At 42.6% G+C, this 22,279-nt stretch overlaps 1 protein-coding gene across 4 annotated transcripts in view; it reads right to left on the bottom strand.

Annotated features, from left to right (window-relative positions):
* The window catches only part of EFEMP1 (EGF containing fibulin extracellular matrix protein 1), a 92,857-nt gene extending 70,833 nt beyond the window's left edge, over window positions 1–22,024 (bottom strand). The window contains exons 1-4 of one of the 4 annotated variants that reach the window (XM_042476865.1): window positions 21,813–22,021; window positions 19,913–20,122; window positions 5,169–5,261; window positions 2,327–2,414 (exon numbers count right to left, since the gene is read on the bottom strand). In XM_042476865.1, the coding sequence (XP_042332799.1) occupies window positions 2,327–2,407 (81 nt within the window). In that variant the 5' untranslated portion in view covers window positions 2,408–2,414; window positions 5,169–5,261; window positions 19,913–20,122; window positions 21,813–22,021. Of the gene's footprint in view, window positions 1–2,326; window positions 2,415–5,168; window positions 5,262–19,912; window positions 20,123–21,812 lie in introns of all 4 variants that reach the window. The other 3 variants (XM_042476883.1, XM_042476856.1, XM_042476874.1) reach the window with 3 other exon arrangements.
* Between the last annotated feature and the right edge of the window lie 255 nt (window positions 22,025–22,279).

Genomic DNA, 22,279 nt, shown 5'->3' with positions numbered 1-22,279 from the left:
AGGATCCACTGTACTTTGAACTCAGTTTGTAGCAACTGAAGCAAGCTGAAGGCAAGGTTGGAAAGTGGGAGGTGGGGAGAGAAACTGGGACATTTTACAAGCAACTGAAAAAGTGGGACGACAGAGAATTATGGGACTGTTCTGCAAAACCAAGACAGTAGGAGAATATGGTTCTGTCCCAGTTTGTTGAGGGCTACATTGCTCATTACCCTGGGCTGCTGTTGTTGTTGCAAGAAGATTCTTTTCTCAGCAACTTTGTCATTCATTATGGAATTTAAATCATCAGCAGCAGCAGCAACATACACACACACACACACACACACACCCCAACCCCATCTTGTTCTGTTTATTCACAGGTGAAACTATCAATCTGCCAAATCTAGCAGCAAGCTGGAGAACAACAGGCCTCAAGTGTAACCAAGGGGCAAGAGGACAGCTAATTGCATTACAATTCCAGTTCTCTAAAGGGATGACAGCATCTTTAGCTGACACAACTGGAGTTTGTGTAGCTAGAAAAAGACCCTAGCTTTTACCCCACCTTGCTCTTGAGTCCCATAGGAAAACAGCAAACCTATTTGAATCTCCCCAACACCCATTTAATGACCCAAAGGGGAACAAGTTCACAGATGACTTATCGTGGAGAAATTGCATCAACTTCAGTATGATTGCATCACTGCAGATGAATGGCAAAATAATTCCGAACAGAGCCTTCCTATGGATGTCTATACAGAAGTACAGTAAGTCCCACTGGAGTCTCAGTGCTGCTGAATGTCTGTTATGAATTTTTCTAACTGCTTACAGTCAAATGTGGGTAGAGTACAAAGACATAGCCATGTTGGTTTGGATCAGTTTGTTAAAGGATCTTGTAGCATCTTTGAGACTAAGAGTTGGTAGCATAAGCTTTCATAGCCTTAATTCAGCTTCATCAAATGCATCTGATGTACAAGTTAAGCCTCTCTTATTAGACATTTCCAAATCTGAAATGCTCCATAATCTGAAAATTTGAGATCTTCAACACAAGTAGTGTATTATGTAAATTTGTGATATTGCACATAGAGCAACCAACTAGGAGCACAACTGTTACTGCCTCACAAGTGGAAGCTGGTGGTTGGAGGATTCCCCAGAGATCAGGAGCATGTCCAGAGGAGAGTGACCATAATAGTGAAAGGTCTGAAAACCATGCCCTATGAGGAGCGACTTAGGGAGCTGTGTATGTTTATTCTTGAGAAAAGAAAGTTAAGAAGTGATATGATATCCCTGTTTAAATATTTGAGGGGATGTCATACTGAAGATGGAGCAAGCTTTTTTTATGCTGCTCCAGAGATTATTTTTATTTATTTATTTTAGGATATGGAGCAATACATTTAAACTATAGGAAAAGAGAGTCCACCTAATAATAATAATTTATTTATAGCCTGCCCAATCACAAGGAATCTGGGCGGGTTACAGCAATAAAAATATAGAGAATACAATAAAATAAAATACAATAAAATAAGATTAAAGAGAGTGACGTAAGTCACAGAATTCACAGCTAGAGCTGATAGAACTGGGCCTGTCTTTTTCACTCCCTCCCAGGTCTGATGATGACAGTTGGTATGGAGGGAGCGTTCTTCTTCTTGAGGCAAGAATTTTATTTAATTTTAATTTAATTCTTCTCATTAAATTTAAGAGAAGAATTGGTGGACAGAACGACGTAAGTCACAGTAAACCGGGAGAGGAACTAGGAGGGGAAGGCCTGCTAGAAGAGATCTATCTTAAGAGCCTTCTTAAAGGCTGTAAGAGTAGAAAGGTTGTGGATCTCCTTCAGCAGGTCATTCCATAGCTTCGGAGAAGGCCCTCTGGGTAACTGAGGTTAGTCTAGAAACCTAAACATTAGGAAGAACCTCCTGACAGTAAGAGCTGTTTAACAGTGGAAAACACTCCATCAGAGTGGTGGAGTCTCCTTTGGAGGTTTTTAAACAGAGGCTTGGATGGCCATCTGTCAGGGGGGGTGCTTTGATTCTGTGTTCCTGCATGGCAGGGGGTTGGACTGGGTGGCCCTTGAGGTCTCTTCCAGCTCTATGATTCTATGTACAGTACAATAATCAGATCCCTTACATAAAATAAAATGGTGTAGTATTTGCGTGCTGTAGAGAAACACAAGAGACATGGCTGGAGAGAGACATGAAAAGATTTAAAAAACCCATTTTTAAAAAAATGCATGAAAAACAGAGTCCCATAGAAACTGGCACATTTTAAAGAGGGTTGAGAGAATAGATTAGCAAATCCTGACAAACTGGGACAGCTGGAGGCTTCAGGTCTTTAAACACCACTTTGGGTCACATACCGTGTATGTGATGGTGTCTTCTGCTTCTTGTGAGTGTACTGTAGCAAGCATCAATGCAGCAAGGATCCCAAACACCACCATCTTGAAGCTTTTTTTAAAAAAGAAGAAAACCCAATTTTATTTTTTTTAAACAATAATGTTAAATCGGTGACTGGGCTTTACTCTTCACTGCAAATGGTAAAGGTGTCATATTGAGTAAATGCTTATAAATAACTGTTCCCCTCCATATAGAACATAATGGCTATATATATATATAGTCTCAAACCATTCAATTAATGGACAAAGACTAACTTCCACTGATCAACTTTAGTTGGGAATAATAATCAAATTTAGGTCTAGATGTCAGAGAGAAAAGTCCTAGCTTTCCCATTTTCTATATGGAATTATTTAACATTCAGGTATGTGATATTCCTGGTCAGTATTTAATATTTATTTATTTATTGAAGTATTTCTATCCTGCCCTATATTTGAGAATCTCATGGTGGTATACAGTAACATCAGTTTAGGACAATTACAATAATAATTTCAAAAGACTAAAAGTACATCGAACCACATAACACTTAAAACAGGACAAATTAAAACCACTTAAAACAATTTAAAATTATTTATAACTCATGTGCAAACTGGATAACCTATAACCTATAAGACCCCATGTGGCTTAGGTCTAGGCTGTCTGAAGGAATATATATTTCCATATGAGCCTATGCAACATGGGTGCCATTAAGGCAGTGTTGGGGATATGGACTGCAGCGGTTGACATCTCAGATGGGGGTAAACACTTGGTGGGATGGTTTCTTACTGCCATCCGTCTTGTCACTCCCCTCTGCCAGCCAGGGCACCTCTGCCAACCATCAGCTGCAGATGCTGGTGGATGTGGGTTGCTGTTTTCACTTGGCAGCCCCTTCTGGGTCTGGTGAAGCTGCAGGCCAGGCGGGAAATGGACGTGATGGTGGCCGTGCAACCATGAATTCCATTCCTTTTGCAGAAGGAGAGGAGCCTGTGGTCATTGCTACTGCCACAGCTGCCACCACCTCCCTTTCCCACCTGGCCAGCAGCCCGAACAGACCCAGAGGGGGCTTCTGGCTCTGGTGGGACTGCTGACCTCCCTTTCCTGCTCTGCAGCAGTCCCACCAGACCCAGTAGGGATGCCAGGTGGCAGCAGCAACTCATACTCACCATGTCAGGTATGGGTTGACTGGTGGAAGGGGTTGTCTGGGGTGTGTGCCAGGCAGCCTAGGGGTGACAGCATGAATTATCGCATTGTGGTAACATCAATCCTAGTAACACCACTGCTTTCCAAGCTCTGAGATCTTTCCAACACCCTCAAGGCACGTTTGATAGGAACATGAGAGACAGCCTTCTTGGAAGTCCCTTCCTAAGGAGCAGGATTGCCAGTTCAAGATTGTCCCAGGCTCTGAGGTTTCCAGGCCAAACCCCTGAGACTAAAGGTGCTATCATTAAGCATTATGCATGAGGTACCAATGAGAGTTGTTCACAGCTTGTCATTCAAACACACACACATTCAAACACAGACAGACAGACAGACAGACAGACAGACAGACAGAATGTATTTTCCTGTTTTTAAATGTATTTTTTAATGTATTTACCTAAAGGATCGCCTCTCCCCGTACATTCCGCCTCGCACCCTCAGGACATCTGGGCAGCAGCTACTGAAGGTGCCTGGGGCTAGATTGTCCTCCACCACAAGGAGGACATTTTCCACTGCTGCCCCAGCCCTTTGGAATACGCTGCCCACTGAGCTCCGCTCGACTACCACCCTGGCCCAATTCAGGAAGGATTTGAAGACCTTCCTGTTCCAACAGGCATTCCCCGATTAAAAATCCTGTGGGCCTCCCTCCTCTTTCGTGGCCAAGAGGAAGGGCTTTGGGGCTTTTAGCCTGTGTTTTTTATTATTGTTTATATGTGATGTATTTTGGATTTTATTGTATGTATTGTTGTTTTAAATTTTATACTGTAAGCCGCCCTGATCGAAGGAAGGTGCGGGATATAAATAAAAACTTTATTATTATTTATTATTTATTATTAAACTATGACAGAAATCTTAAACTAGCAGTTTCCAGATCAAGGTGAATGGAGAGCATAATTCTTTCTCACTTACTTAGGGACATGGGATGAGAAACATTTAAGTTAGCCTGCTGACTAGAGGCAGATGTAGAGCACAGTGAAGGGTGAGCCCTGGCACCAATTGGGATGGAAGGAGGAAGCTAACTAAGGTCTAAAACACACTGCAGAAATAATCCAGTTTAAGACTGCTTTAACTGCCCTGGCTCAGTGCTAGGGAATCCTGGGAATTGTAGTTTATTGTGGCACCAGAGGTCTCTGACAGAGAAGGCTACACGTTTCACAAAACTACAATTGCCAGAATTGCCTAGCATTGAGCCAGGGCAGTTAAAACAGTCTCAAACTGGATTATTTCTGCAGTGTGTTTTGGAGTTAAGTAAATACATTGATCCTCTGGGGAGTCTTTTATAGTTGCAGCAACAAATCAATCTGCTCTTCTAGTTGAGCTGGAGATTTGCACACAGCCTTTTCCTCTTCCCTGGAGCTGAAACAACCAATTTGAAGAATTTGCACCTCTGTTTCCCACCCAGAGATGATTCCTCAAAACTGGAGAGTCTGGGCCAAGCTCTGAATTATGGCAACCCTACTAAGGAGTAATTATCGCAAGGTATTTAAAAGTGACTATAGCGCATGTTCTTTCAGTGCATTAACATTTTTCTTGCACAGTTATTCTGAATGTGCATTTAAATACCCCTGAAAAGTCTCCAATACACACAAATGATTTTGAAATGGCACCCTGGAGAGAAAGTGGTGAATTTACCTGAAGACAGAAGGAAGATCGTAGCCACTGGGACAGATTATGTTTCCTGCGGTTGGACAATGCTATAAGTCTGCGGGGGGTATCTTTCCACAGCTGGAAAAAAAAGAGAGATTTTCTTTTTTTAAATTCCAGGCTGAGACAGAATACTAGAAATGCAATGAATATGCAAATACAGATTGGTAAATTGCTACCCCACCATCTGATCTTCTCAGGTGAGTAAAATCACCTCTAGGTGATCAAGAAGGGATATTCCTCAACTTGGGCAAAAGTTGGGTTGTTAAAAGTTATTGATACATTTGAAATGATTAACCACCATATATGGTTCTCAACCTTATAAAGAGATGCTTCTTGCCGCTACTCCATGCCCTCAATTTTTTCACAAATGAACACTGAAACACATGCAGCCAAGCAACATTATCAACAAAATAGAATAAGTTCTTAATGAGAAGGAACATGCAACTGAGCAGAGACTACAGCAGTTTGTTTTTGGCTAAGCCTACTGGGAGGGGCAAGATTCTGCCTCTTTTCTCCCTCCACTGAGTTAACTGAGTTCAAACTACTATTATATTTGAACTCAGGAATTGAAGTAACTTGAGGATAAAGCAGGAAAGTGGGAGAGAAGAATGGAACCGAGAGATTTTCAAAGCAGGTGAAGAAGTGGGACAACAGAGGACCAATAAGTACTGTCCCTGCCAAATTGGGACAATTGGCGCATATGCCATCCTTATTTAGATTCACCCTTTGGAGAGTGACAAAGATTGATAATTTCCTTCATATTTCCTAGCATTGGGTTTAAGCAATGGTAATCTGGAGTAGACCCATTACAATTAGTGTAGTTTAAATTACATTAATAATTTCAGTATCTCAGATGGGTCAAAAATAGGACAAATGTTGGATTTTCCCCAAGGACAACTACTGTCTGCATTTGTTAGCTCTACTGGTAAAATAAACAAGGTTGCGCATGTGCGCGCGCACACACACACACACAATCACCCTCTTACATCTTTCAATCATATTCATTGATCCAGAAAAACAACTATTACCACTTGGATTCCTATTCACAATCGCTGATGTAGCTGAATATATGAAACTCCACTGTCAGGCCACTGGCACATCTTCCAACATTTCATGGTTGAAAACTATGACATTTGAGGGCAAGCAGCCACAGAGTGTGGCAAAGATGGCAAAAGTTATTAATGAGGAAGAACATACAAATGAAGAGAGGCTGCAGCAGTTTTCTTTTGCCTGAGTCTGCAGGGAAGGACAAGATTCCATTTCCCTGCTTTCCTATGCCCCTGCTGACTTGATGAAGTTCAAACTACTTTTGCATTTTGACCGCAGTTTGCAGCAACTGGAGTGTGCGGAGGACAAGCAGGTAAAGTGGGAGGAGGATGGAGAAACTGGGACATTTTAAAAGTTTCTGAAAAAGTGGAATGACGGGGGATTAACTGAGACTGTCCCTGCCAAACTGGAACAGAAGGAGGGTATGCACTGACTCAGTTCAGGTCTGTTACAGGGATTGAAAGCATACATTTTATGGGACATATGCACTCCAAAGCTTTTTTTAGCCCCTGTCCCTTTTTCCTGCAAATTTTTCAAAAAGTGAGAGAACTGCATTTCAGGATGCGCAGTTTTCCCCTAGAACAAGGGAAGAACCTCCTACACATTTTTTCAAGCAAAAAATATGTTTCTTTCCTTAAAGTAGAAGTGCTCCCCCCTTTATCTTGTATTCTTCCAGTTTCAGGTGGTAGTGCCTTTTACCCTCCTTTTTATTTTTAAAAAAGATCGCAGGATCCCCAAAGATTACCAATCATTGTCTAATTAGCAACCTGCTGCCAAGATCATGGGGTTATCTTTCCTACCTGTGCTACCTCAGAAAGCTAGTGTGGTATGTGAAGTTGAAGGCTTCAACTTCATAGTTTTTTGTGGGTTTTCCGGGCTATGTGGCCATGTTCTAGAAGAATTTCTTCCTGACGTTTTGCCAGCATCTGTGGCTGGCATCTTCAGAGAATGAAGAAAACCCCAAAAAGACCTAGTGTGGAATGCTTGTTACAGTCAGTACTGGTCAATTTTGCTAAAGAGACTCATCACGGTAATCTCTATAGCAGCTTGCCCCAAAATGCAGGTGGCTGTCTTATTATTATTATTAAATTTTATTTATAAAGCGTTGTAAATTGGCACAGTGCTGTACAGAATAATCAGCTTAATTAAAATAAAAAAATAAATAAAAACCTGCAGGCAGCGTACATTCTAGAAACAATAATTACAAATTAATACAATTTAAATTAAAACAAATAACTATAAAATAACATAGGTTAAAATGACAAAGGAAATGAGATTCATGCAATTGCAGGGAACGCTTCTCTAAAGAAAATTGCCTTCAGCGCAGCTTTAAAGCTGGTCAAGGAGATGATGGAACGAAATTGTGCGGGAAGGAGGTTCCAGAAATAGGGGATGGCCAGTGAGAAAGGGCAGATCTGAGCCACAGATGTGGACGTCCTTGGTTGTGACAGCAGTCCTTGACTACCGCTGTCTTTCCAGGTGTTTTGTAAATGAATGGGTCTTGTCCATTCAAGACCAAGCTACCCTATTCAAATACTTTGGATCATATTATCATAATGCATCATTGCTGGTAAAATCTATTTTCCTTCCAGTTACTGTGGGGATTGCAGTTAAATTCAGAGGGAAGAAGAAAGTTCAATAGTCCCAGCTATTTAAAAGTTCAAAAGCATCATGTGGTTTTGTGAAGTCAAAGCCTTTCATGGTCAGCATCCATAGTTTTTTGTGGGTTTTTCGGGCTCTTATAGAACATGGCCACATAGCCTGAAAAACCCACCCCACAAAAAATAATTTAAAAAATAATAAAAAAATAATGGTTTTAATTGTATTGCTCATTTAATATTGTGAGCTGCTTTGGGCCCTCTTCTGGGGAAAGAAAGCGATACAAATAAATAAATGTTATCATCATCATCATCTCAGTGAGTCCTGGAGCCAGTACACCTATATCTGAGGACCCAAATTTAAGAATCACTGATTAAGCCTAACCACTGTCATAGGGTTTTTATGGGAATAATTATCTTATATCACCCCAACATCCACAGAGGAATGGTACGATAAAAAATTCACAAATAAAGAGATGAAGTCTTACAAGTCATAAAATGCACACACTTGGACTGGATCAAAGCTAGGAAAGGTTACGTTTTAGATTATAACTCACAGAGTTTTCAACCAGTAGCCATGCTGGCTGGGGAATCTATGAGCAGTAGTCCGGAAGGGAACTTTTCAAACACTCGACTGAAATTTCAAGATGCTTCAAGCAAGGTATGTGTTGTACCACCAAACTGTTTCACTCAGAAGAGAGTATTGAAAATATAAAGATAAGTAGATCAGTTACTACTCACCAGAAAACTAGCTTGCCAGGGATGCAATGCTATGTCTGTATGTGGATGCCCCTTTCCACAGTTGCTAAATACTGGGTACACACAGTAGATGTGAACATTGGTGGTAAACATCAGGGCTATACAGCATGACCCCACAACTCCTTATCACTACTTTGTCAATGTATAAAGGAGTTTAAGTGAATGGCCAAACATTATTATCACCATCATCACCACTTCATATCTTACAGTTATCCTGATTTTGCAAGGGGAGTGCAATTCACTCTCTGTCAGTCATCCCACTTTTCCACTGTTTCTAACATGTCCCTGTTTGGCCCGTTACAGACCGCCCAAAAGGGGCGGTCTCAGGCCGCTGCCGGTTGCAGTGTGGAGGAGCCGCAGCAGCCAAACCATGCGACTCCTCCGCGCTGCAAAAAAGGAGCACAAAAATCGCGCTCCTTCCCGCAACCCGGAAGAGACGTCGCAAGTGCCAAAGCGCGCACTCGCGACGTCTCTTTTGGGTTGGGACATGCATCCGCTACGTCAAGATGGCGGCGCCCATCTGTATAGGGCGCCGCTATCTTGACGTATCGGTTACGCGCGAGGGGCAAGGCGCATCCGGAAGCGCCGCCCCTCGCGCGTAATCGCGGCGCAAGGATGGCGCCTCTTAGGCCCGTCTGTAACGTGCCTTTCTTACTCTTACTTTTCCTCCCCCTTTCCCCCTTTGTCTTACTTCAACTCTTGCAAACTGAATTCAAAATGCAAAAATAGATTGTCCTCTGTTAATTTTGTCCTTCCCAATAGGTTCAGGCAAAAACAAACTATTGGAGAGAACCCTAGCTTTTCCTCCTTAGTATCTTTTGTAGTCTTCACCACACTCTGATGTTATTTGGCCACAAGTGTCCCAGTTTTCATCTGTGAAACATTGGAGGGTTATCATCATTCTAAAATAAAATTTTAAAACCCTTAAAACATCATCAGAAAAACCACTAAAATAACAGTGAAAGGATATAAAACAATAACCCATGAAGAATATTTTAAAAAGCTAGGCTACAGAGATACATGTTAGCACCTTCCCTGAAGGCTTTTAGTGAATGTCACCAAATGACTTATCTCTCTAGAGAAAAGGAGGAGGAAAAAGACAGGGTGGGATGGAGGGAGATAGAATTCAAGAAACAAATAAATCTTAAGGATATGGGTTTTTCCCCTGCTTATGGGCTTCAAAATATTTACACCATCTGGAATTAAGGCTTCAACCTCTCTGAATTGCTATGGAACTGGATGAAAAAACATATGATCTCATCTTCAGATCTCTGTACCAACCCATGAAATGTAACATAGAAATTGGAAACAAAATGAAGGCTTTTCAAATAAGAAAGATATGTGTTAAAAAAAGTGGGGTGGAGGAATCCCCACCCTCCAACATCTTTTCCATCTATATGTGATTGATCATCCAGGCAGATCTTGGAACAGCCATCCAGTACAAAGCTGTCACCACATGACTCAGATATGAAGTGTTTGTGGTGTAACAGTGCATAGGAACATGGGGTTTATCACATGTCATCAGATTGCAACTCCCATCAGCTGTTGCCAGTATACCCAATGGTCAGGGTGATGCGGGTTGCAGTTCAGTAACATAAGGAAGACCAATGTATTTTATGCATGAGTTTTGTAGACCAAGTCTATGAAAGCTTATGCTACAATGTCTTATGCACACTTAGTCCCAAAAGTGCTACAAGATCCCTTTGTATACTGATATGGAAGGGCATACATTCCACGTTCTGGCTATATGTAGGTGTCTTGGTCCTATTATGATGCCTGAATCAATGGATTTAAATTACAAGTATGGAGACTCGAACTAACCATTAGGAGGAGCTCCCCGGTGATATACAGAAGGCCCTTGTTATTTGCTGGCGTTTGGTTCCAGAAACCCCTGTGGCTGTGGATAACCTTGTGGTCCTTCTAAATCTACAGTTCTATGATTCTGTGATTAGAATAGGCAACAGATAACTTTGTGTATGTGTTTATTTCAGACCACAGGGGTTTACTTCTGGAACAGCTTCTTATTTCAAGGTGCCTTCAGACATTTTCTCCCCTGCAATGCAAGCACTGAACAACAAAAGATGGCCTGGATAAATGCTCATATGCATATTTTGTTGTTGTTACGCACCTTCAAGTTAGCTCGGCCTATGTTGACCCTATCCTAGGGCTCTCATGGCAAAATTTATCCAGAGGTGATTTGCCATCGCCTTCCTCTTAGGCCTAGATCAGGGATTGATTCCCTGCTTAGTCATGGAATTGAGACCCATTGGGCGACCTAGGGTGAGTCACACACTCTCAGCCCCAGAAAGCCTCATGATAGGTTCACCTTAAGGCCGCAATAAATCGGAATTGATTAGAAGGCACAAAACAACAACAGCAGTAGCAGCAACAGCAAGAGTGAGATAGTATGACTTTCTCAGCATCACCCAGCAAGACTCCATGAATGAGTAGGGATTTGAATCATGGTCTCTTGGGAGTCTCAGCGCCACTACACTATGATAGCTGATGTGCATATTAAGACACCGGAAATGGACATAAGAATTCACTGAGGTGCATAAAGGGAAGATTACTTGTACTGGAACAGAGAAGGTTAAAGATCCCTTTGTGGCTGATGTAGGGACTTCGAGCTAGGCTAAGGTGGATGGTACCTCTGCTTAATTGATGGCCTATCTTAAGAACTTATTGATTACCATGCTCCAACAACTGATTTACACACAATGATATACACTTGTCCCTAAAAATCATCTACAGATCCCTAAAATTTCAGCAACGCAGAGAAACAGGAAAAGAATCACTGTTTTTCAAAATAAATTCAAAATCTTAAACAAAACAAAAGGCTGTAGCAAACTGAATGGCAAATCCACATGCCTGAAGTTGGCTTTGCCAGGTTTAAGTATTCATTTAAACAACTGGCCCCTGCAGTTATGAGAGCGATTGGCATTTGATACACAGCTTAAGATGCAGAGGGAAATTGGTACAAATAGCAGTCAATGAAGGAAGAAAAGTATGGTTTGATTTCCTTCAGAGATAACAGAATAAGCTACAGGAAAAGAGATTTCACCTCAACATTAGGAAGAACTTTCTGACAGTAAGGGCTGTTCGACAGTGGAACAAACTCCCGCGGAGTGTGCTGGAGTCTCCTTCCTTAGAAGTCTTCAAACAGAGGCTGGATGGCCATCTGTCAGGGATGCTCTGATTGTGATTTCCTGCATGGCAGGGGGTTGGACTGGATGGCCCTTGTGGTCTCTTCCAACACTACGATTCTATGATTCCATGAAATATTTGATTATAACTTGATTAACAGTCTACTTTAACTGATTTTCACCTATTGGATTTGTCATCTAAATACATTTGGATAATCAGCTTATCTATGCTAGGATATCTGTTTTCCTAACTACTGTTTGGTTGTTGTTTTTTATACCACTTAAGCTAATGATAAATGATTCAAACTTTAATCAGAACAGAGACTGCAGTCAAGAACTTAAGGCTTGGATTGGGAAAACCTCCAAAGAAGGAGACTCTGCCACTCTCCGAAGGAGTGTGTTTGACTGTTGAACAGCTCTTACTTTAAGGATGTTCTTCCTAATGTTTAGATGGAATCTCATTTCCTATAGCTTGAATCTATTGCTCCATGTCCTAGATTCTGAAACAGCAGAAAACAAGCCTGATCCATCCCCAATAAGACACCCTTCAAATATTTAAATGTGGCTATGTCACCACTTAACTTTCTTTTCTCCAGCCTAAATATACCCAGCTCCCTAAGTCATAGGGAGCCATGTTTAACCATAGCCATGTTTAAATATTTGAAGGGATGTCTTCCTATTGAGGATGGACCAAGCTTGTTTCCAGACCCTTCACTATTTTGGTTGCCCTCCTCTGGACATGTTCCAGCTTGTCCACCTCCTTCTTGAATTGTGGTGCCCAGAACTGGACACAATATTCCAGATGAGGTTGGGCCAAAGCAGAACAGAGTGGTACTAATAACAACAAATGTTGCTCACCAAAATATACTGTGGCTCTCTATAGGACTAGGCAAGATCTTTTTTAGGGTTGTCGGAGTAAAATCTGGAGATAGCTCCTGTAGCTTTAATGGTTGTGTAGAAGAGGGAATTTCAGCAGGTGCAACGGGTATCAAGCAACATCGGCAGAAATTCCTTCTTTCTACACAACAGGAGTCCTCTCCAGTTTTCCACTCTGACAATCCTACTTTTTCTTATCTGAGGCACAATGGTAAATAGCAGCCCCTCCACCCAGGTGGGTAGGTATTAAAGGCCAGCCAAGTTGTTTTGGTGCACGAGGCAGAAAATCCCATTCTCTGGCAGTAAAAATATTTTTATTTGCTACCCTTTCATAATACTTTCTGAGGTGGACAGTTCACTCTATCTAGTAGGGCCTGCCCTGCATCTTTAGGCCTTGAAAAAAAACCTCATTCATTACTAAAAGTATAGACTCAACTAGGTATCTTTCCCACCAGTGCTTAATGTCTGTCATTGTAATTTTCCACAATACCTCAGGAGCAATATGGTATCAGGGCTACTACCCTCCAACACTTCACAGATGAACACTGGGACAGGTATGGCCAAGCAACATCAGAGGGTTCTCAAGATGGCAAAAATTATGAATGAGGAAGAACACATATGAAAGGAGAGGCTGCAGCAGTTTGGTTTTGGCTGAGTCTACAGAGGAGAGTGTCCTTTTCGCTCCTCCTCCTTGCTGGGATGAGTGCAAACAACTTTTGCATTTAATTTTAACTCACTTTGTATCTATGGCAATAAGTCAAGGGCAAAAGAGGAAAGTGGAAAGAGAGGAGAGAGAAACTGGGACAATTTAAAAGCAGCTGAAAAAGTGTGATGACCGAGGATTAATAGAGACTGTCCTTGTCAAATCAGGATAGTTGGAGGTATGGGGTTATTGGGGAAAATGTAAAGGATGGCTGCTTGGTGTCAAACAGAGATGTATTAGTACTCCTGGATAAGCCTGTGCAATGTTTTTCACTATTATAGGGGCAGTTCCACCTGATGGCATGATAGCTGCATCTATACTACAAAATTAATACAGTTTGACAGCACTTCAACTCCGTCTCCCATGGATCAGTGCTAGGGAATCCTAGGATTAGTTGTTTGTGAGATACTTAGCCTTCTTACTTAGCTACAACAGTAACTAACTTGATACTTAGCTACAACAGTAACTAAACTCTAAGGCTGACAATTTCTACACCATTGCAAAGCTTCCACAATCAGTAACACTATCCTCTCCTCCTCTACAAGTTTCATTTTTATTTGGGTGTAAATAATACACTGTGCTCAGCCTGTGGTTTTTTCAGTCTGATTACTTTTGTTTAGACTCTAGAAGGTTGTGAAACATTACTGCCAACCTAGGCAAAAGAAGTTCCAACAGGACTTCAGCAGTTACTAGAACTGAGCATGCTCAGTATATTTAATAGTATTAAAGTGGGGTGGTGGTGCTGGGGAAATATGTCAGGTTGTTTAGTTCCTGCACCACTCCCTTCAACATTTTGCAGACAAAGACACATGGGGCCAAGCAACATCAGTGTGGTTAAGATGGCAAAAGTTATGAACAAATGAAATATACGAGCCAGGAAAGGCTGCAGCAGTTTGCTTTTGTTGAGTCTACAGGAAAGAGCAAGATTCTGCCTCTTCCTGTCCTCTCCCACAACTTAATTTGTTGAGTTAAAACTACTTTTGCATTGGGAACTCAATTTGCAGCAACTGAACTAAGCTGAAGACAGAGCAGGAGGAGGTAAAAGAAATTGGGCATTGAAAAGCAGCTGAAAAACTGGGATAAGAGAGGATTAATCGGATCTGTCCTTGCCAAATTGGGACAGTTGGAGCCTGGAGGGTATGCCCTGATTGAATCTCAATCGATTCTAATATTATGTCAACCAAAGTAGTCATTTTCCCTCTTAACCCAACTCTTCAAATTACTTTTGGCAGGAGGGGTGTTGTCAGGAAACATATAGCTGCCCTTACCCATGTGTTTCCTGAAGTTACCCTCTCCTCTTTCTTAAATTTAACAGTCTGTTGGTTCAAGCATTTTGGCCTGGGTCACTGCTGAGTCCAATGGAGCTGGGAAGTGGAAACCGAGGGAGGAGGAAAGCCGCTTACGTTTCTCTGGCTGGGGTTGCCAACCACAGATGCAATATATAGGAAGTGCAAGAAGCCACCCTATAATCTTCGCTAAATGTTCGTCAGAGACCACATAGGATTTTCCCATCAGGAAAAGAATGAGGAGAAAAGTCTGTTCTTGGAATGGAAGGAAGCTGAGAGTAGAACTGGCATTTTGCTAAGTAGGCACCTGCTAGGGTCAGAGGCTCTTTTACACTTCATATTTAAAAGATTATGATTCCTCTTTAACTGCTGTGGTTCCAGCCTATGAAATTGTAGATTTGCAGTTTAGGAAAGAGTATTTTTTTTAAAATTCTAAAATGTGTGTGGCCAATCAACGTGAGAGCATGGTCAAAATGGCAAAAGTTATTGATGAGAAATAACTGACAAGTTAGGAGAGGCTGCAGCAGTTTGCTTTTGCCTGAACCTACAGTACTGAGAAGGGCAAGATTTCACCCCTCCTCTCCCCAGTTAACAGAGTGCAAACTACTTTTGCACCTTGAACACAAGTTTGCAACAACTGAAGTAAGCTGAGAACAAAGGGGGGGAAGCAGAAAGAGTGTACCATAGGTGGCAAACATTAGCTGTAATTTGTAAAGAGATATCTTGTAGCATCTTTGAGACCAACTGAAAGAAAGAGGTTGGCAGCATGAGCTTTCGTAGACTTTAAGTCTACTCCCTCAGATGCATTTGGACAGTTACACTTGGTGTAAGATGTGAAATGGCTCCAGTAAGGTACAGATGAAGCCAAGACTCCAATCTTTCATTTCTTGAAGTATGCGCTAAGGTTCCGGTCCTTCCTATCAGCCCAATAAAAATATTGTTGTTGTTGTTGTTGTTGTTGTTGTTGTTGTTGTTGTTATTATTTGTATTCCCCTTAAACTTGAGGAATCCAAGCAGATTACAGCAGTAAAACAAAATACAGTTAAAACAGAAATGCATTAAAAATTCCAAGATCCCCATCCCTTCCCCCTGTCATAAAAACATAAACACTAAAAAGAGATTAAACCAAGGTTAAAAAACCTATTAGTGTTCAATAAAAATTAAAATGAAATAAAAATTTTCCAAGTGGAGTCCAGGTAGAGTAAAAGATAAAGATGGAGGATAATGGGAAAGAAAGAAAAAAAAAAAAAGGGGGGGGGAGGCAGGTCAACAAAGATGTTCTAGTCTGGAAAGACATGCAGGAAGAGATCCATCTTAATAGCCTTCTTAAAGGCTTCCAAGGTGGTAATCTGATGGATCTCATCAGGCAGGTTGTTCCAGAGCCTAGGAGCGGCTGCTGAAAAGGATCGCTGGGTCACTGCAGAATGTCTAGTCCTCTTCGGTGGAGGCAGATTCTTTCCAGCGGAGCAGAGAGTGCGGGGAGGATGATATGGGAGAGGTACGCCCACAAGAAATTAGGACCAAGCCATGTAGGGCTTTAAAGGTTAAAACCAACACTTTGTATCTTGCCCGGAAACGAATAGGCAGCCAGTGAAGGGATTTTAAAACTGGTGAGATATGGGCCAATCTAGATGTGCCAGTAACCAGTCCGAGAGGTAGGATCAGAACCACTGCAAAGCAGAGCCTCCAATTCCCAGCTCTCTCAGGCGTTCCAGAAGGATACCATGGTCAATGGTATTGAAGGCTGCTGAGAGGTCCAAGAGCAACAGCAGGGTCACATTTCCCCTGTCGGTGTATTAATTTTGTAACTTTGTAAACTGGACTTCTTGACTCCACTGAGTGTCAGCTGTCACCAGTCAATAAGGACAGAATCACAAGCAATGCTTGTCACTCTGTGTTATTATGCAATGAGTTGGAGCTGACTGGGTGAATAGTTGAAAGGTATTAAGCTCATGAAGGAGGAAGATAACACAAAAGTTCTGAGCTGCAATGCAAGTTTCACACTGCCATCACTGAATGATGAACGTGCATGTGTGAACACAAACATAAAGAGGGTGGAAAGATCTGGTTTTTAAATGTAGATCATTAGTGTTGTAGAGTGGTTAAGAGTGACTTACAAACCAGGAAGTCCCAAATTCAAACTGCACCTCAGGCATTAAGTCGCTAGAAGACAGAGGTAACATGGTTTTCACCAAATGCATCCGAGAAAGTTGGCTCAAGTCTATGGAAGCTCATGCTGTCCACTTATGTCTTTCAGTTAGTCTCAAAGGTGCTGCAAAATCCCTATCATAATGGTTACACCAGGTTTAATTATTTGGTTATCTAGGCCTGGAATGCAAGTCATTCACCCCAGATGTTGATGAACTACATTACTGAGCAGCCTTAGCTAAGATAGCCAATGGTAAGGAACACTGGGAGCTGCAGTTCAGTAACACCTGGAAGGTTGCATGATCCCTATGTTTATCTAGAAGGCCATACTATCTCCTCTGAGTAGTAGTAGTTCTTGGCCCTTTTTGCATGGGCCAAATAAAATGTCTTCCCTGCATTCTCTTAGTGGGGAGTCTAAATGATGCAGGGCCCAATCCCTGAGTCTGGTGTGAACAGTCTGGACAATGTCCAGCCCATTCATCACCAAACTCAAGTTATACCCCTCTTAAAACAGATTTTTAAAACTCCTGGTTTGCTCTGGATCTTCCTGGAAGATCTGTAGCCCTCAGTTCTGATGCCAAGTGGCTGTTTGAAATGCACTCTGCTGTGCCACCTGGTATTGCCACCACTGCCACATGTCATTTGTTCTGCAGTTAGAAGAGGGCACCCAGCCAAGACTGGGCATCTCATCCTGATCTCGAAAGTGACCAGTTTGTCACCTCAATGGCTGCTTTGGGTGGCACAGTAGGATGTATGGGCAAGCAGCCATCCAACATCAGAACGGAGGGGCGAGGTAATGGCAGTAGGAGGTCGAGTCAGCTCTGGGGCCAGACTACTCCAGATTGCCCCCCCAAGTATTTTAGCCAGTGCAAACAGTACCCTTACTCCCCCCCCCCAATTGTCTGCTTTATTTGTGAATTAGACAAAATGTAAGCACATGAAAAATATTTTGCAGCACCAGACCAGCATATCTGTATATCTTATTCCAGCTCCAGAAAAGCAAACCCCCATAGGTATATAAAGTATCTCCTTAGCTGACACATCTTCTGATTCCAATGCAAAAGTTTATTTATTCAGACATCTCCAGTGCCAGGCTGAACACCTCTAGTTGTTACAGTGCTGTAAGGAGCAGCCAAATTCTCTTCTTCCACTTGGGTGGCAGAATGTATTTAGGGCAAAGGTGTAAATAAAGCTGATACAAATTGCGAACATGTTTCTTAGCCTACACAACACACAATCCTATTTTAGCAACAGCCTAAAAGCAGATTGGGGTCGGGGAGAAAGAAACACTTAGAGAAGCTATGAAGTACTTGGTCATCTGGAGAATATTCTTACTCACCAAAGGCGAATCAGCAGGTGGCTAATTACAAACAGATATAGGACCAGGAGCGTATCTGCACTACACCACTATAAGCACACTGATGCCACTTTAACTGCCATAGTCTCGTCTATGGAATTCTAGAAAGTGTAGTTTGTACTTAGAATTCCTTACTAAAGAGCATTATTGACCTTCCCTGGACACTAGAGCTCTCTAGAAGAGAATTCTAAGTGCTTCATCAAACTATAAACCTCAGGATTCTGTAGAATGCAGCCAAGTTGGCTAATGTAGTATCAAACTACTATAACAGTGCAGTCTAGAATCAAGTAATGTTTGCAAGATAGATGTGGGTTTGCTGTAGTCTAAATAAGGGGCGGGCACTTTGTGCCTCTCCAGATGGTTGTGGAGCAAAACCTCCATCAGCCCTAGTCAGCATAGCCAGTGGTGGTTGGTAATGGGAGTTCCAATCCAACAAGGGGCAAAAATTGCTGACCCTTGAACTGGATTCTGGATGCACCATAGCGCTGGTGCTTACAGTTTTATGGTTACCAATAGAAGGTAGCTATCAAAGCATTTTCTGAAGATGCCAGCCACAGATGGCTATGGATGCCGGCCATGAAAGCCTTCAACTTTACATTAGCTATCAAGTTTTTCCCCAAGGCTTGAGATAGAAAGTTACACAAACCAATACCTTTTGCTGGCCGTATTCGGAATGATATAGGACAGAGGTGGAAACCTGTGGCCCTAATAGTGGATGTACCCTTCTGTTTTATGCCTTCAGAGAGATGGAGCCACAGAAAGAGGCAGATATAGGGTGGCAGAAAGAGAATCAGTTGTATAGTTGTGTTGTTATAGTTGTGTGCCTTCAAATAGTTTCCAACTGAAGATGACCCTATGGAAACTCTATAATGAGATTTTCTGAGGCTGAGAGCCTGTGACTTGACCATGGTCACCTAGGAGTTTATCACACTGGGGCTGATTTTGACATTAAGGAGAGATTAAAGTGCATTTAAAGCATCCTGCAAATGAAGTGGAAATGGCGAGTAATTGCACAAATGATTATCACACGCAATTGTGCAAATAAAGTGATATTGGAAACGCATTGTCGCCAAGATCCTGCAAGTAAAAAGATGCACATTAATGTTTCTTTGCGACCACTTTAATGGTGGGTTTTGTGCAACATCGTGTGAAATTGTTTTGTTTCCATAGCTGAGCAGGGATTGAAACCCTGACCTTCAGAGTCATCGTCTAATGCTCAAACCACTACACCGTGTTGGCTCATTGTATAGCTATGGGGTGTGTGTGCAAAATGAGGGCATTGCTTCTCCAAATAATAAATCTGCCCCCCCCCATGAAATTTTGCTTCAGTCCCCAGATTTCTAGCCTTGTAGTAACTTGACACTTCAGCTGAGCATTGACAAATGCAGTTGAGGCATCCAAAGAAAGGGGCAGAGAAAATTACCCAGGGAATGCAAATGCAGCAAACATAAGCATTCCAGGTGTGAACGATTTTCAGTGTTTCATTTTCTGCTATGCCAGAAATCTGAAGGGGAGGGGGGAAGAATACTTATTTTGGCGTACAATATCATGTTGTCCCTCTCCCTACAGCTAACCCCCTGCATACATCCCTGTAATGTGGCAAATCCCACCAATGTTTGGCTTTATTCCTGGCTACCACTGGTAGGTGTGAGTCTCCCAGAAGGGGAAAGAATAGTAAAAAAAGCTTCCTCATATTGGATGTGAGAGCTGATCAGCAATTTGATTTTTTTTTACAGGTGGGTTAATGAAGCTGCATTACACTAAACAGGACCATTGCCCCATGTAGGAAGGCAATGGTCCTATTGTACTTACTGTGATCTGCAGCATCTCTCAGTATCTCATTCGAGATGCCAGTGACTGGAGTGGGAATCGTTGCACAAAATCCCTGGGCTGCATCTCTGCCTGCTGAGTTAAATCTTCTCTGGAGTTTATCATACAAAGGAGATTGGGAGTTTATCCCATGAATATCCAGGAAAACTCTCGTAATTACGTGAAACGATTTCACACGACGTTGCACAAAACCTGCCATGAAAGTGGTCACAAAGAAGCATTAAAGCACATCTTTTTACTTTCAAGATTTCAGTGACAATGTATTTCTGATATCACTTCATTGGCGTAATTGTGTGTGATAATCATTCACGCAGTTACTCGCCATTTCCCCTTTATTTATGGGATGCTTTAAATGTGCTTTAATCTTTCTTTAATGCTGAAATGAGCCACAGTGTGATAAACCCCTAAGAGAGAGTCATAGTTTAGTGGCCGAATATTTGTTTTGGGACCAGGCATTTGGCATTTCAAGTAGAAAAGAACCGGGTAGCAGGAGATGGAATAGTAGGATTAGACAGTAAGCCACAAAAAGATCCCTATGGCTATGGGTTTGAATTCCAGGCTGTCACAGTTAACTGTTCAGTACCAGGCAGGCAGCATGAGGCTGCAATCCTGCAGACCTTCTTGGGAGTAAGGCCCATTGAACACAGCAGCTAGAAGCAGCCCCTAAGAAAAAAAGCCATCTACTCCCCCAGCTTCTATCTCTCTGGCCCTAGAAGGGCGTGTCCACATGACAGAATTACAGCACTTTGGTCCCACTTAAACTGCCATGAGAGCCAGCATGGTTTGAGCCTTGGGCTAGGACTCTGGAGACTAGGGTTCAAATCCCAGCTCGGCCATGGAAGCTCAAGTCACACTCTCTCCTCCAAATATCAAACCTCACAATTCTCTCTGCAGCCCAATGACAAATCCCAGAATCCAAACTTCAAATTGCACCATGATTCCTGTAGCCCTTGCCACAAACTACAAATCCCAGAATATAAATCCCACAATTCCCTCTGCAGCCCTTGCCCCAAACTACAAACATCAGAATCCAAACCGCAAACATAAAAATTCTCTTTGTAGCCCTTGCCACAAACTACAAATCCCAGAATCCAAACTTCAAACCCCAAAATTTCTCTGCAGCCCTTGCTCCCAAACTACAAATCCCAGAACTGCACAGAATGGAGCCAAGGCCCTTAGAGTGTGGGATGGCTCTGCTACAACTGGGCAGAGTGGAAACACTGTAGACCTAATTCCTTCCTTTCTTATTTCTCTCTCTCTCTCTCTCCTTTTCCCCTTCTTTTCTCTGCCATCAGGCAACTCTTCCCTGCCAAATTTTTATTCTTTTTGAACTTGGCTCAGACTTGGTCCTCCATCTCAATATTAATATTAATATTAAATTAATTTGCGACCTGGAGAGAGAAGAAGAACAAGAAGGCTGTGGGTAGAGTCTCAACAATGCAGTTTGAGACCATTTGAGCTGCCAGGGCTCCTTCTCTACAGAACCCTGAGATCTGTAGTTTGGTGAGGCACCGACCTTGTCCAAACTACAGATCCCAGGATCCTCCTAGGATGCAGCCAGAGCCCTGAAAAGTTGGGATCAAAACTGCATTATTTCTCCAGGACAGGGGCACCCTCGCTGCCAACTCTTCCCTTCCCTTCCCACGCTCCCGGGGCTGGATCTGCGCTGCAGAGATAACGCGGTTCGATACCGCGTTAAGTGGCAGTGTGAATGCACCTGGGATCCCTGATCCCATTCAGGAGAGATCCTTTATTGACAAGATCCCTTCCTCCTTCCCCAACAGCTCTCCAAAGCGAGCCTCCAAAGGCCATCTTTTCCCCTTTCCTCCTCTAGATCCTGACAAGAAGGCTGCGCATGATTCGAACTCAGGACCCGTCTCACCTGCGAGGCTGCGGCGCGGCTCTTGGGCGGCCAGGGAAAGGCGAAGCAGGCGTCTTTTGTGCGGTGGGAGGCAAGGCAGAGAGAAAGGGAGGAAAGAAGGAAAGAAGAGATGAAAGAAAAGAGAGAGAGAGAGAGATGGAGCCTCCTCTCTCCTCCTCCTCCTGCAAAGCTGCTCTCCTTCTCTCAGCCTCAGGTTGCCTCCCTCGATCCGCAGAGAGAGAGAGGTCCCACCCACCATTCAGCAAGGTTTGGGACACACTTTTAGAACACACACACAACAACAACAACACCCAACCTTCCCAGCTCCTGGGTCTGCTGCATCCGTTGCATGCCCCCTACCGACCGACCTTCCCCTGGCGCTTCACCCGTCAGAGGCTGCAGGAAACAAACACCGGGGCTGACTCTGCACTGCATTGGACTCATCATCATCATCATCATCATCATCATCATCATCATCATCATCATCA

This window comes from Sceloporus undulatus, chromosome 1 (genome assembly GCF_019175285.1).
Source record: "Sceloporus undulatus isolate JIND9_A2432 ecotype Alabama chromosome 1, SceUnd_v1.1, whole genome shotgun sequence".
NCBI classification, from domain to species: domain Eukaryota; kingdom Metazoa; phylum Chordata; class Lepidosauria; order Squamata; family Phrynosomatidae; genus Sceloporus; species Sceloporus undulatus.
Note: the sequence above shows the minus strand (reverse complement) of the source record. Positions and strands in the feature narration are given on the sequence as shown.